The sequence below is a fragment of the Panthera pardus genome, unplaced genomic scaffold (assembly GCF_024362965.1).
Source record: "Panthera pardus isolate Hobbes unplaced genomic scaffold, ASM2436296v1 HiC_scaffold_10, whole genome shotgun sequence".
Lineage (NCBI taxonomy): Eukaryota > Metazoa > Chordata > Mammalia > Carnivora > Felidae > Panthera > Panthera pardus.
Window position 1 is genome coordinate 101,079,698 of NW_026526655.1, and position 14,561 is coordinate 101,094,258.

A 14,561-nucleotide genomic window follows, 5' to 3' on the forward strand; every position below is an offset into this window, starting at 1 on the left:
ATTATAGCACAACTTCTGACAAAGGGGGGGGGGGGGGTTACAAGATTCTGTATTTTCTCTACTTTGCTATAAACCTCTAAAGCTCTTTCTACGAAAACAACTGTCCCCAAACGGTGTTACCTGATCGAACCTGGGGAACGATTATCAATAAAAACCTTACAAAGTGCTGTGGCATGGAGATGAGTCAAATATCCATTATGTTTTTATGACTTAGTGGGGAAAGGAAAAGCAAAAGCACGAAGATACTGAGAGTCACCGTCCTCGGCGGGAGAACCCGGCGGCCTACGCTCCAGAGCCCTCAATTCCCCTTGGAGCAGAGAGACACGCTGAGGGTCACGCCTCCCAGAGAGTGTGCGTGTGTCAGCGCGCGATTCTCTCACACCGCCCCCAGGGTCTGGAGACTCGTCACAACTCACGGTGGCCTGAGCAGCAAACAACAGCTGACCCAGCCACCTCCCACCGTCTAAACAGTCCACGCCTACCAGCGGCCTCGGATTGCGCGAAGACCGGAAGCCGTTTTGCCCCGTCTCGCGGGCCCACCGACTGGTGCCGGTAGGAACCGGAAGTTCTTCTGCCCCGATCGTCGGAGCACCTCCTCGTCGACGGCACAGGCGCAGTGGAGGTCGGGCGGAGTTGTGGGAGGGGAGGAGGAAGAGCCGGAGGGGGGCGGGAGCCGGTCCCAGAAGATGGCGGAGGCGGGGGTGAGTTGGGGTACCCTTGCGAAGCGCGGGGGACTTGGTGCTGAGGGAAGCGGCCTGGGGAGGGGGATGGCCTTCGGGGAGAGGAACTGCTTGTGATTTTGCATCCTGGGAACCTTGCTGGCAGATGCGGGTAGCCAGGACCACAGATGGGGCCTGAAGGGCAAGGGGCTCCGCTTACCTGGAGAAGGGTCGGGGAGGTGCGGAAGGGGACAAGCGGGGTCGGGCGGAGGTCATAGGAGAGGCCCAAGCTCCCCCGACAGTGGAAGAGTGTCCGAGAGGAAAGAAGGCTGGAGGACGCCGCGAAGGGCGACCCTGGAGATCTGATGAGGGTGGAGGTCGGCGAGCTGTCAAGCATAGAGCTGTCAGGACTTGGGAAGCTTGTAGCCAGAGAGACTCAGGTTTGGGAAGGGGATGGATCCAAAAGGTAGGTTTTGTAGTAAGTTTAGAATCCGCAGAAAGATGTGTTGATATTGGGTTGAGGAGTGGGACTTTGGCATTTTGGATTGGAATTGGACACCGTTGGAGTACGTGTGTGGGTAAATGCAGAGAGAACTCTTGTCAGGACGTAGAAGTCGGTTGGTGATAGTTACTGGGATTTTAGGGTTGCTCAGTGGGGATTGGCAATCTGGAAAAGGAAAGCGGTGTGGATGATAGGAGAGGAGGAGGGGGGTGGGGAGAAGTGTGCTAATAAAACAAGTGATCGTGACCCCATGCCCTGTTAGTGTTGGGAAAAAGTTATGAAAGTATGGTGTAGCTCCCTAGACCAGGAAAATATACCATGAAGAGCTTACTATTTTGTAGGATTGATGAGGAGATGCTTTAAGAAGGAATGGGTAGACTGGACAGCTGCGCCACGGAAACTGGCCCAGATCAGTATTGCGATGGAGCTGAAGATTGCAGGGGAAGGCGTGCTCCAGTCCTAAGTACAGGAAAAATGAAGGCAGCCAAGCAGGCAGTGGCTAGATTGTTTTCCAACGTTGGCGCTTGGCTCTGATTGCCATCCAGTGAGTGAAAATGAGTGAAGGGATTATAGGCTCCCTGAATTATAGGATCTCCACAGAAAAATATTAGTCACGTACTCTTCCTGTTTTCCCCCTTTGATTCTTTCTCTGGACATTCCGTTGACGAGTGTGATTTGTTGTACTTCTCAGTACACATCTGACATAAAGTGACCAAACAGTGAATCGTGTACATTTGGGAAAGGGGTTGATTCTTTTTAAACTGACAACTGTTGCTTTTATATAAGTGTGGATCAGGCAGTAAAGGAGAGGATCAAATGTAGTTCAGAAATTTGGAGACCAGTTGTTTTCATCGTTATCAGAAAATTATTCCCAAATGATAGTGTAACCTTTTTAATGACTGAGATTTGACATTTAAAAGTAGTAATGGGATGTGAGTGCTGCCTGATTAATGGTTTCTGTGTTTGGATGTTGACGTAGAAAGGAAAGATGAATCGCAGTGTCTTCAAGGCACACATGTCTGTCTTTCTAGAAGTTTTAGTGTCCCTGGACTATGATTCACATCCGTGTGCTTTTATTTAAGGAGAGTTAAACTTTTGCATTGATGTAAGTGTGTTTTTCTTGATGTTTATGCTTATTCTATGTTGAGAATGCCATTATAATTAAGAGAGCACATGATGCAAAAGATGTGCAGTAGTGATTTAATTTTATTATATGACAGGCAGTCATATACCTGAACTAATGTTTTTCCAGTTTTGATGATTTGTTATTGATGTATCTAAACTGTCTGAACTATTTTTCTTTTTGTTCGGTAGTGTACTTTATAGAAACTGTAGGTCAGAACTCAAGGAAGATTAAAAGCTTTTTATGTACCGTGGGAGATTTTTCGTTGTTAATTTTTGGGAAAAAACCCACGCATTGTTTTGGTATTAACAGTATTTATCAGTATGACTTTAAAAGCTGCCACTTGTGTGGCACACGGATTGTTTTTGTATGATGTTCGTAGATGGGGCAGTGTGGTGAAATGAGAAAGAACTGTACATGAAGCCAGAGTGTTGGGGAGGTGGGGGAGAGCGCTAGTCCTGATACTACCTAGGATACAGTGTTATCATCTCAGAAAGTTACTTAACATTTTTTGTTTTGTAAAATGGGGATTAAATACGCTTGCCTACTTACCAGGATTATTGTTGAGGATCTGTTGAGGGACTGTTCTTTAAATCTTTATACCAAAGACTTCTTCCCTGATCAGCAAATTACTTGTTGAGTAATCTAAAGTTTTCAAATCTAGACTTAAAAAAAAAATTGGTGAAGAATCAAATTTATCGTTGATGTAACAGTAATATTTAAAGTTATAGGTACATTTTGTTTTGAAAAAAAATTCCAATATGTAATCAGAAAACTGAACTTTACGTAAAAGTAAACAAATTGGGGGATACTTAATTCCAAGAGCTTTAATTTAAATAACTCACTTCCCTGTTGTGTGACTGATACTATAAACAGCATTTTTTTTTTTTTTTTTTTTTAGGAACTTAGCTGTTGGATAGTAGGGAGTGAGTGAGCTTGTGGAATTTCTTATCCCTTTGATGAGTCTGGTCATTTCCAGGAGTACGCTTTACACATCCGTGGTAGCAAGATCCAGTAGTACAGTCTTGATCTTGTCCCCTCATTTGACCACTTTGGGTCTCATTTGCTATGCTGGTAAAATGAGAAAACTGTTAGGTCACTGGTTCTTAACTTTTCTTTTGGATCATCGACTTTTTGAGTACTTGTTATAAATTGTGGAACTCTGCAGAAAAACGCACACACACACACACACACACACACACACACACAACTCTTTTGTTTTGTTTTGCATCAGGCTGACATACCCCCTAGAATAGAGATGGTCTCTCAGTTCCCTTCTGTTTCTTAAATTTTAGGATACTGTGATTCTAAAGCACTCTTTTATTTTTGTCTCCAGTAATTATATACTATTATATTATTATATAGTCATCAAAGTCAGCTTCTTGGATTTTTAAAATATTAGCTTTTAATTAATTAATTAATTTTTTTTAACGTTTATTTATTTTTGAGACAGAGAGAGACAGAACATGAACGGGGGAGGGTCAGAGAGAGGGAGACACAGAATCTGAAACAGGCTCTAGGCTCTGAGCTGTCAGCACAGAGCCCGACGCGGGGCTCGAACTCACGGACCTCGAGATCATGACCTGAGCCGAAGTCGGCCGCCCAACCGACTGAGCCACCCAGGCACCCCAAAATATTAGCTTTTAAAAAACACTCAAACACCAAACAAATACTGTGTTACTTTTAAAGAATGAATGCTTTTGGGGTGAAGTAGGAGACTACAAACAAGCATTGCCAGGGAAGGTTGAATAAACGTCTATGGTAGAATCATGTAAATAGTTTAGAAAGTCTCTAGCTTGAGGAAATAGTCTGTAGCAATGGTGGCTCTTAGTGGGAGGGCACTGCCCTCTGGGGGCATTTGGAAATCTACGTAGGGGCATTTTTGGTTGTCTCAAGTGGGGGAGGGGGCATGCGCTGGCAGTTAGTGGGGACGAGCCAGGGACATTAAGTGTTTTGCAATGCTTAGGGCAGTTCCACACAACAAGGAATTGTCCTGCCCAAAATGCCAGTGCCCTCTGACAAACACTGGTGATTGTGAGCTGAGCCTGGCACAATTGAACAACGCTTTTTAAAGCTGAAGTTATTTTGCTCTTTGGAAACATAATTCAATGCCACATACGCTTTGCCATTAACTCGCTTTTGGAAAAAGCACAGACATAAACAAATGATTTGCTAGAGGAATTGGGGCCACTTAAAATGTATATACACTCTTTGTGCTGGAGTGGCTGTTTTAACAGCAGGAGCTGGGGCGGGTTACTGTGTCTGCTGGAAGTCTGGGAAGTGAAGGAACTTACACAGTAAACGTTGGTGTTACACAGTATGCAAACTGGCCATAGGATTTTTTCTTCTTGGAAACATCTTTTCACACTTTGATGTAAAGGACATTTCAAGACATTGGTACACTTACGATCTTTGTGCTATTATACAGTTGCCCACTTATGTTGACAATCTCTTACACTTGAGTTAGTTTTTCCATGTCTATCATCTTTTAACTGACCAAATACCCTTACATGTATCCATGTGCTGAAAAACAAGTCTGAGCAGTTGGGCTGGAATGGGACTCAGGGTTTAGAGGGAAGAGGATGATGGGCTTTGGAGTCCGACCTAAGGTAAAATTCCAGTTCTGATACTGCATGTCATGTGACGATAAGCAAGTTTTGCTAAATCTCTTTGACTTTGTATTTCATTTGTGAAATGAGGATGGTAATACTTAACCTTGGGATGATTTTGAAGATTCGAGCTAACTATGTCTGGCATGGAGTAGGCCCTCCATCAGTGGGTGCTATGTCAGTAGTCATGACCATGATGATGATGAAGAATTCTGTGGCTACTGAACACCTTGGCAAAAGTAAAGAGAACATACGGCATGCTAATATGCAGGATACGACAGCAAGGAAGAGTCTGCAAAAGCGGATCAGGAGGTGTTTTCTAGACTTTTGAGTTGGTATGGAGTATATTTTCCCATGAATCAGCCATAATACATACTGCTTTCTGTAGTCCTCTAAGCTGTAGAGCTCAGTTATGCTGTAGACCAAGTTAGGTTTGTGAGGACTAGTTTGAGGACAGAACTCCCTCTGTGAGTGTTGGGCACAGAGCTTTGGATGTGGCAGAGGTTCAGGGAAAAAAAAAAAAACGTCTTTTGTCTGTGTTAATCACATGGAACTGATAGGCTGTGAAAGTTACTAGGACTCACAGATATTCTCATTTTCATACTGAATTTTTTTTTTTTCTTTTAAGAGAAAGAGGGGGAGAGCATGCATGCCCATGCGTGTGAGCGGGAGAGGGGCAGAAGGAGAGGGAGGGGGTCCCAGGCAGGCTCCACGCTCAGCACCGTGCCTGATGTGGAGCTCAATCCCACAACCCAGGGATCCCAACCTGAGATGAAATCAAGAGTCAGACACTTGACCAACTAAGCCGCCCAGGTGCCCCTACACTGATTATTTCTAAAGTCAGCACCCCCTCCCCAGTACCCAGTTTACACATGGGTTTTGTTTGTTCATAGAATACATCAAATGTTATTTGCCACGCACAAAGGAAAGATCACTTTGCATCAGATGTTATTTGCCACACACAAAGGAAAGATCGCTTTGGTTAGAGGAACAGATACCTAGACTGATGGTACTGGCACAGTTCTAAGCTTTGGGAGTCAAGAGCCGTGTGGCTCAGACTCCTTGGAGTCCAGCCATGGATTACCCTTCATCTTCTTCGTGTCCTTTCTTCTGCTTCCTATTAAAGATTTATCACAAAAGCTCCTGGGGTTGCAATCAGGGCTGACTGGGTCCAGGCAGGGGTGGGACACAGCTGTGGCCTGCTGAGGGCAGGCCAGGTCTGGTTTCTGTGCTTGATGTGTATGTAGGTGAGTGGGTGGTGGTCTGTGTTTTGTAAGATGCTCTTGCACGAAAATTCAAATACATAAGCGTTAAACAGTAAAACAGGTCATGTTGTTCCCCTCGGGAGGTCATCCTCATGAGCAAGTCACATGTTATTGTGGGCATTACACAATTTTCAGTCAGAATATGTTGATGTTATATGTTAATTCTTTTATCGTTTGTAAAATATACAGATTTTTACCTAAATCTCCAGGCCCATCTGTTGTAACTGATAGGGTTGGAGATTTAGGTAGAAGAAACAGAAACCTGGATTTTAATCTTCCAGACTCTGGTGGTACTGTCTCAGGTACCCTGCTCTGCTCTTCTCCGAGGTGGGGCAAGTTGTTTTTATTATTCATCTAACCTGTGAGCCTCACAGGTCACTTGTTCTGTCCTGGTAAATATATAAATACAGGTAAATTAAAAAAAACACTTTTTTATTACATCATGCCTAAAAAATCCTTTTTAAGTCACTTCTTATTCAGTAAGTAACTAATTTACATAAATATATAAGCTTGTCATTTCATTATTAGTACTTTGAAATTAATTAGTATTGAAATCAGAAAAATTGCAGGATCACTTATTAGACAAACATTGATTTCTTGTTTCTTATCTCTTGCAGGATTTCTGGTAGGTTCTCTTTTAGGACAAGATGCTGTAACTGTAGGATCACCGGCCTGCTTCGATTCACAGACATTTGGTTTTTCCGCTGGGAAGGCTTTTTTTTTTTTTTTTTTTTTTGTCTTGCCGGTTTACTGAACTTATGAAACCATGGCAGAAGGAAAGACAGAGTCGCCTGGGCCCAAAAAGCGCGGCCCCTATATTTCATCTATCACTAGCAGGAGCGTGAACTTGATGATTCGTGGAGTGGTGCTGTTTTTTATTGGAGTGTTTCTTGCATTAGTGTTAAATTTACTTCAGATTCAGAGAAATGTGACGCTCTTTCCGCCCGACGTGATCGCGAGCATCTTTTCTTCAGCGTGGTGGGTGCCGCCCTGCTGTGGCACAGCCTCAGGTATGTGTAGGCTGCTTCTGTGATGCTTAGAAAGGAAGCAAGCAGGGCACATGAGTTCTGATGTTGTCTGAGCAGGACTTATTTTTCCTGGCTTTAATTTAAATGCAGTACGGCAGACCCGTTTTAAATGAGTGGTGTGATGAGTTTAGGCAAATGCGTGCAGTTGTGTGACCCACCACCACAGCCCGTCTGTGGCACATTTCCGTCACCCACGGACTCTCTTGTGCCCCCTTGCAGTCCATTCCCCACCCCCAGCCTCAGGCTTCCACTGATCTTTCTGTCCTTAGATTAGTAGGGACAATGTAATGTAATGTAAATGGAATCATTGGGTAGGTACCAGCGTGTCTGATTTCTGTCTGACCTGTGAACATTAAAAACTTAATCCTAAGAGGTACCTGGGTGGCTCAGTCAGTTAAGCGTCCGACTTCGGCTCAGGTCATGATCTCGTGGTCCGTGGGTTCAAGCCCCGCATCGGGCTCTGTGCTGACAGCTCGCAGCCTGGAACCTGCTTTGGATTCTGAGTCTCCCTCTCTCTCTGCCCCCCCACCCCCACTCGCATTCTGTCTCTCTCTTTCTCTCAAAAATAAATTAACATTAAAAAAAATAAAAAAAAATTTAATCCTAAAACAAATCTTGCTTGCCTTCAGGTTGAGGCTTTTAACTTCTTAATTTTATCCTTTCTTCGACCCACCTCATATTAAGTCTTACTCTGAGTTATTTTGATGATCATTGTCACTGTTTGGTTTGAAGGGTTGGATCTGTGTATGTTATGGCCTTGTTTTTGAAGTAGATGAAAACTTTAAAGATGGAGTAGTTGTATTCAATAAGTTTAAAGCTTCATGTGGGCAATAATTTACTTTCAAAATCACCCAAATTCGGAGCGCTAGGTGGCTCAGTCAGTTAAGCGTCTGACTCTTGGTTTTAGCTCAGGTCATGATCTCATGGTTTGTCGGTTTGAGCCCCACATCCTGACAGTGTGGAGCTTGCTCAGAATTCTTTCTCTCTGCTCCTCTCTCTCTGCCCCTCCCCCGCTTGAGTGTGTGTGTGCGCAGCTCTCAAAGTAAATAAATCAACTTAAAAAAAAATTAAAGCTTCATGTTATTATTTTTTAGATTTTTGGACATGCTTTCTTCTTGGTATCTTGGTTTCAGATGTAGCTTAAGAATAGAGAATACTTAAAGAGATATGTAAGGTAGATTCTCTTTGCTTAAAAATTGTTATCCTATTTCAGGAGTTATTGTAGATCTTTTTTGGTGGACAATGTGTAATGAATAAGGTGGAGCATTTCAGAAAGCCTTTGTAATACCGAGCTTCCATAATGGATACTCTTTAGCTTTTTCCAATGACGGAGACCAATAGATTAATAATATAAAAGAAAGTGATAGAAGGGAGCCATCATTGTGTGGTAGAAGAAAATTCTGATCGAGAGAGAAATTGCTTTTTGGAATGTCCACTTGGTGTCTCATATTTAATATCAGCAACACTGCAGTTAATGTAGATCCTTCTTGACTTCCATCCCAGAGCTGGAGGTTGAAGAGTGAGGAGTTAGGTGTGAGATGTTTTAGAATGACCTCGTGGAATTTAGTGGACAATTGCATGGATTGAAGGGCATTTTTGTCGTAAGGTTCCAGTGTGGTTTATGAATCGATGTTGCTATCACAATATTCACATTAAGGTTTGTAAAGGCAGAGATTCTTAGTGGCCCCAAGATCATTACATTTTCTGAGAGAATAGGCAAACTAGTCCAAATACAGGAGAAAGCAAAATTATATTTTATTCTCTGTCATATCTACTAGCCCTCATATATTTTCTTTTCTTTCATCTAAACTCAAAAGACAAAAATTAAGTTTTCCCACCATCTTTTTCTAGTTTTTTTTTAAGTTTATTTATTTATTTTGAGAGAGAGAAAAAGAGGGAGGGAGGGACAGAGAGAAGGAGGGAGAGAATCCCAAGCAGGCCCTACATGGTCAGCACCCAGCCCGACGCTGTGTGTTCATGTCCTGAACTGTGAGATGACCTGAGCCAAAACCAGGAGTCAGACGCTTAACTGACCAAGCCACCCAGGCACCCCTGGTTTGCTTATTTTCTCCTATGGTATAGCTGCTGTCTGGCTACTAATTGAAGCTCTTTGGGACTTGGAAGAACACATCTTTTCAGGATAGACAAAAGGAAGGTCAGGGGAGAGAAATTCTTATTGAATGCCTCCTCACACGCTAGGCACATCCCTTAACCCCAGGGATGTGTAGGGCAACCTTGGGAGTGATATTTTGGCATTGTGCCTCCTTTGGGGGAATGAGGAACCTGAGATAAAGAGAGGGTATCCGTGAGCCCAGGGTCTGAGGGCCAGTGAGTGGTGCAGCTAGGTCAGATGTCACATGCTGGAGAAGGGGAAGAGAAAGCTACTCACACTTCCCTCTCCTCAGGGTGTCTCTTTTGAAGCTTGCAGATGAAGCGCCAGGCTTGGATGGAACATAGTGTTGTGTGATGTATGTTCGTGGATGGGGGGGTGTGTGGGGGCGGGGGGGCAAGTGAACTTGACTGAGGTTTCATTGTACCTCCATTAAGGAGAGGACCAGGGGCTGTGTCCCCCGCTGTGGTGTGGGCACTTTTGCCACAAACTCATATTTAGGAAAGAAGATTCCAAATGTTAATGCTGAATTTCAGTCACTTTGTCCCTACTTTCCTTCCTTTCCCCAGCCACTAGGTTTGTCACACTTGCAAACTTCACAGCTCTCCGTTTGGGGTATTTACACTTACATTTCTTACTTAAGTGTTTCTTCTGAAAGCAGTGCATTCCACGAGGTAACTGAGCAAGTGAAGGTAGAGAGGCATTTGGAAATCTAGATTCCAGTTAACCCTGCTACTGATTTTGTTGGGTAGGTCATGGTATTTAGTAAATGAGAGCAAAGTACCAGATTTGTGAAAGTTGCCAAAGGTAGAAAATGGATTTCTGCCCCTCCTGCCCCCAATTTTAGGGAAAGTATCAAGGAAATAAAAAGTCAGTGGTATAAGAAACATAGCGCATACAAGTTGATATGCGTTCAAAGTATGTATATGTTTTTCTGTACATGTGCTGGAATGCATTTTCAAAACTCTCTAGGTTCTTAACCATCTTAAGTCAGAAAAACTGAAAATTGTACTTTCATTTTCCTGTCCAACAATATTCATAGATTGAGCTCCCTTCTGGAGGTTCTCCAGAATCACCACTTTGTACATGCAAACCAAAGGGCCCCTGGTTATTTGCTACCTTTCCCTATAACACAGTGCCGGAAAATTGGCTAGCCATGCTTCTAGAGGGACACCCAGTAGAGAAGTCTCGTAAATTGCCTTTGCTCTCATTTTCCTTTTTATGGTTCTCTATTTTTTAATTTAATAATGGCTGGTGTTTCAAGCTGATTAACTTCTCTGTGTGTGCAGTGCGTTAGAATCAGTTAGAAACCTCTTGAATGTTACCGAGGGCTGCAAAGGAATCTTTCTGAAGAATGAATAGAGGAAAAAGATAACCATCATTGTGTGAGTAACATTAACTGGAGAAACTGACTCGAAAAATCCTAAGTAACCAAATTATGTTCAAACCATGAAGCTAATGTCTAATGTAAAAAGAAAAAACAAATCTTTCCAGGTTGGCCAGGCAGTCATTTACCCAGTTCCTGGGGAGCTCCGCAAGACTTCTCCTGCTCTTACCTCCAAGTGTCCAACTTCTGTGTTTCCTCCGTCTCTTTCTTGGTCCAGGCAGGCCCTCTACCAGTCTGATGGGAATTTTCAATTTTTTCCTTTTTGGCTTCTGATTTTGAACTCTGCCTGCTACCCCGTCCTGTGTGGTGCACTTAGTGCTACTGTAGGAGCGTGTTCCTACACGCTCTATCTGGTTCAAACCAGATTTGGTTTGAACCATCTTGTTCAAACTCGATGGCATTATTTCCTGATTCCCCAGTATCTGCAGGGTGAAGTCTCTGATATGGCCCTTGCCGACTTTTATCTTCCTCTGAGGCTTTCTGAAGCTCCCTTTTTGCTTGAAGCTTACAACTTGCAGGTGATAGTGGGTATTTGGCAATTTCCGTGCTTTTCCTCAAATGCTTCCCTTGGATTAGAAAGCCCTTTCCACATGCTGACCTGCTGAGCGCTGCTGCCTCAGGGCCACCTCTTCTGTGAAGCTTTCCTGAAACCTCAGCACCCCACTTTCCCTCAGCACATGCCAAGAGAGGACTGGGCCCCCACCAGGCACTGTCAGTGCTACCCCTAACGTATTACTGTATTGAATTGTTGCTGTGATCACTTTGGGGCTGGGATCGTGTTTTGCTCTTTTTTCTTTTCAAATCCCCAGCAAACGTCAAGAACGAGACACATTATGGGAGCTTAAGTATTTATTGAATGGAACGTTGCTTATCCTGTAGCTGTTTTCCATGAAAGTCTATCTCGTTCAGTGGCTTTGTTTTTTCAGCCCCCTTTCCTTGCAAAACATTTGATTTCACTGTCCCTTGTAGTGTATCACTGAATTAAACACACTTCCATCCAGAAAACATGATGACTTAATATTGATGTCTTACAAACTTATTCTGGTTTTGGCTTGGTAGGCTGTAACTGGTCCTGGGAAATAACTTAAATCTATCCCAAGCAGTGTTAGTTTGCATCAGAGAACCCTGCGATTAAGCAGGATGATGTTTGCATGTAATGTTACACTGGCACGATTTTAACGGTCTCTCTTGTTAGGATAAGAAAGTGGAGAAAGAGGAAAAGAGGCCCAGACATACTTCTGCTGAGCTCTCAAACAGTGGAGCCTCACTGAGCTGTATGTAGATATTGTGATCAGACTCTGCCATGCCTTTATTTAAAGGGAAGGAAGAAGACATTTAATGGGAAGTGACAGGCTTCCTCGAATTCTCCTTCTCAGGGAGCATCCGAGAACCATGCATACTCAATGGATTTGATTTTTATTGGCAAATCCCAAGGTTGGCAGCGTGGCAGTTTAAATTCCTTTTTGTGTTTTTGCTTTCTCTCCTCAGTTGTCTCTCCCTTGTGAGTCTGACATCACATGCATACAAATCTAGTCAATTTTACTTATTTCTTTGCACACACGTCAGTATTCTCTATGTGATAATTCTTTACCTATGGCATCAGCTGCTGAGGAAAATTGACTTGGAATGCCTGATCTTAGTTGATTTCACTCAGCAACAGGCAGAGGGAGGAGAGGGAGAGTGAGAGTGAGGAATGATATGAGCTGTTAGTTTCATGACCCCTTGAGAAAAAAAAAAAAAAAGAGGTAACATTCATTTAGATATATTTCAACTGTTAGGCATGCTTGGTGCCATTTTAATTTTGTAGAAATTTGGAAGTGCTGTCAGTTAACCTCACAGGATTTTAGAGCCGAGCCTTTTAAATAGGAATAGGATATGAAAGTTTTAAATTTACTAACAGATTTTGGAGGTCTGCATGGCTGAAATTTGTTGTTAATCTCTTGATGGTCTGCGAACCCGCTATGCTCAGCAAAAGCCTAACTCAGGAGAGCGCTTTCAGATTTGTAGATTAGGACACAGATATATCATTGTAGCAGCTCACCTCCAGATGGTAGACTGCTCCACTGGTCTGCTAGCCTGCGATTTGTGATATTAATTGATTTCCATTTTTCCTTAATGATTGGATGCATCATTTGTTAAGGTACAGCTAGCCACTGCCGGGCCAGGCAGGGGTTCCTGGTCCTCAGGCACTCAGATCTTGGTACAGTAATTTCAAGATACATCATAGGTAGCATTGGACCTTCTAAACATGCTTTCAACTATTGTAACAGTTGTGTCTTTAACTTAATGGCAACATATCCATTCTGTTTTTAGGAAGTTTAGCAAATCAAAGCTGCCTAGCTATTTCCTGTTTAATTTAATCTGTAAAAGTACATTTTCCTTATAACTTGCTGAAGACTGTTTTGATTCATTAAGGTCTTTTTTTAATGACCGACTTAGCTTTTAAAATCCTCTCCCATTAAATGAATAAAATGTTGAAGTTTGACAAGTATTTTAATTAAAAATCGGGTGCAAGTATTCTGAGTCTCAATCATAGACATTTTGCATAGTTATTCATAACTACACAGTTAACATTAAAGATGTTTTTTCCAAAACTAAGAAATGTACTAAAATCATTCCTCCTTATCTTTTTAAGAGTAAATTTAAATTTTAACTGAAATTTATAGTTCTTACAGATTATATTTCCTAAGTTTTTTCTATGTGCAGAAGGAGGCTCAAATGTAGATTTCTGTTGTAAGTTTCCCCGTTTTGACAATATGACCTAGAGTCTCATTAGAGGGCCAGGGTGCAGGGGAACGTTGGGACCCAGCACTGGGTGCAGGAGACAAGCTGGAGGAACTAAGATAATCTGTGTAGCAGGACAGCCATCGCCATCCGAACGAGCACGGTGTGTGTGATGAGCTTATTATATGCGTTTACGCTTCTAGCTTGCTTTAGATAGTTTGTGGCATTATATAGCATGTTTCATGGTTATGTAGTTTAGAGAGAACATTGCTTAACTGCCAACTGGTTTGATGCTTTTCAAATCTCAGGGATAGTAGTAGTAGAAAAGTAGCATGAATCATCTAGTGCAAAGTGCTAAATTGTGAATCATGCACTGAAATGGTGCTCTGCCAGTTACAGTTGAGGATACTGTGGTAAGCATTTACAGCGCTTTCTTCAGCGGTGGTATCTTTTTTCTTTTGGGACGTAAGTTTAAAAATATCCGTGATTGATGTTAAGTAACTTGAAGAGCTTTTTAAATAGTCTTTCAAATGGTTATGGGGGTTGTAGCTCTTTTAGCTTAAGTTTTGCCGGTATAGCATTGGAGATGACTTAATTTTTTTTTTCTCCTTTTTTCCACAGCTGTGATTGGGTTATTATACCCCTGCATTGACAGGCATCTAGGAGAACCACATAAATTTAAAAGAGAGTGGTCCAGTGTGATGCGGTGCGTAGCCGTCTTTGTTGGTATAAATCATGCCAGCGCTGTATCCTTTCCGCTGTAACAAAATGCATAATCACAAAGCAGCTCCAACAAACCAAAGGTTAAACAGTCCCTTGCAACTTCACTGTTGTCAAACTGTGCTGTGTCTCCTTAGCCAGAAAAAGAATGTGTGCCGTGTTGTTGAAACATCACAGGAGCAGCTGTGGGCTTACAGGGAGGGGTAGAGCCTTTCATTTACATCTTCAGTATCATTTAGAAACTTCTCATGTTTAAAAACTGTGCATGTTTTTCTTAAATTAGCTTACTTCATTACTTCCGTATAGTTTCGGTAACTCTGAGATTGAAACAGGTACATTTTCAAAGGATTTCTTTCCTCTTTTTTCATTTAAGACTTGCCAAGAAGGACATGTGGTGGCTTCATGCTGGCTTCTTTTTTTTTTTTTTTTTTTTT

The 14,561-nt window shown here is 42.5% G+C and overlaps 1 protein-coding gene across 2 annotated transcripts in view; it reads left to right on the plus strand.

Moving 5' to 3' along the window:
* Positions 1-598: 598 nt before the first annotated feature.
* INSIG2 (insulin induced gene 2) overlaps positions 599-14,561 on the plus strand; it is a 56,285-nt gene continuing 42,322 nt past the window's right edge. For both annotated transcript variants that reach the window (XM_053909537.1, XM_019469330.2), the window contains exons 1-3: positions 599-701; positions 6,776-7,168; positions 14,029-14,153. In XM_053909537.1, the coding sequence (XP_053765512.1) occupies positions 6,925-7,168; positions 14,029-14,153 (369 nt within the window). In that variant the 5' untranslated portion in view covers positions 599-701; positions 6,776-6,924. The remainder of the gene's footprint in view (positions 702-6,775; positions 7,169-14,028; positions 14,154-14,561) is intronic.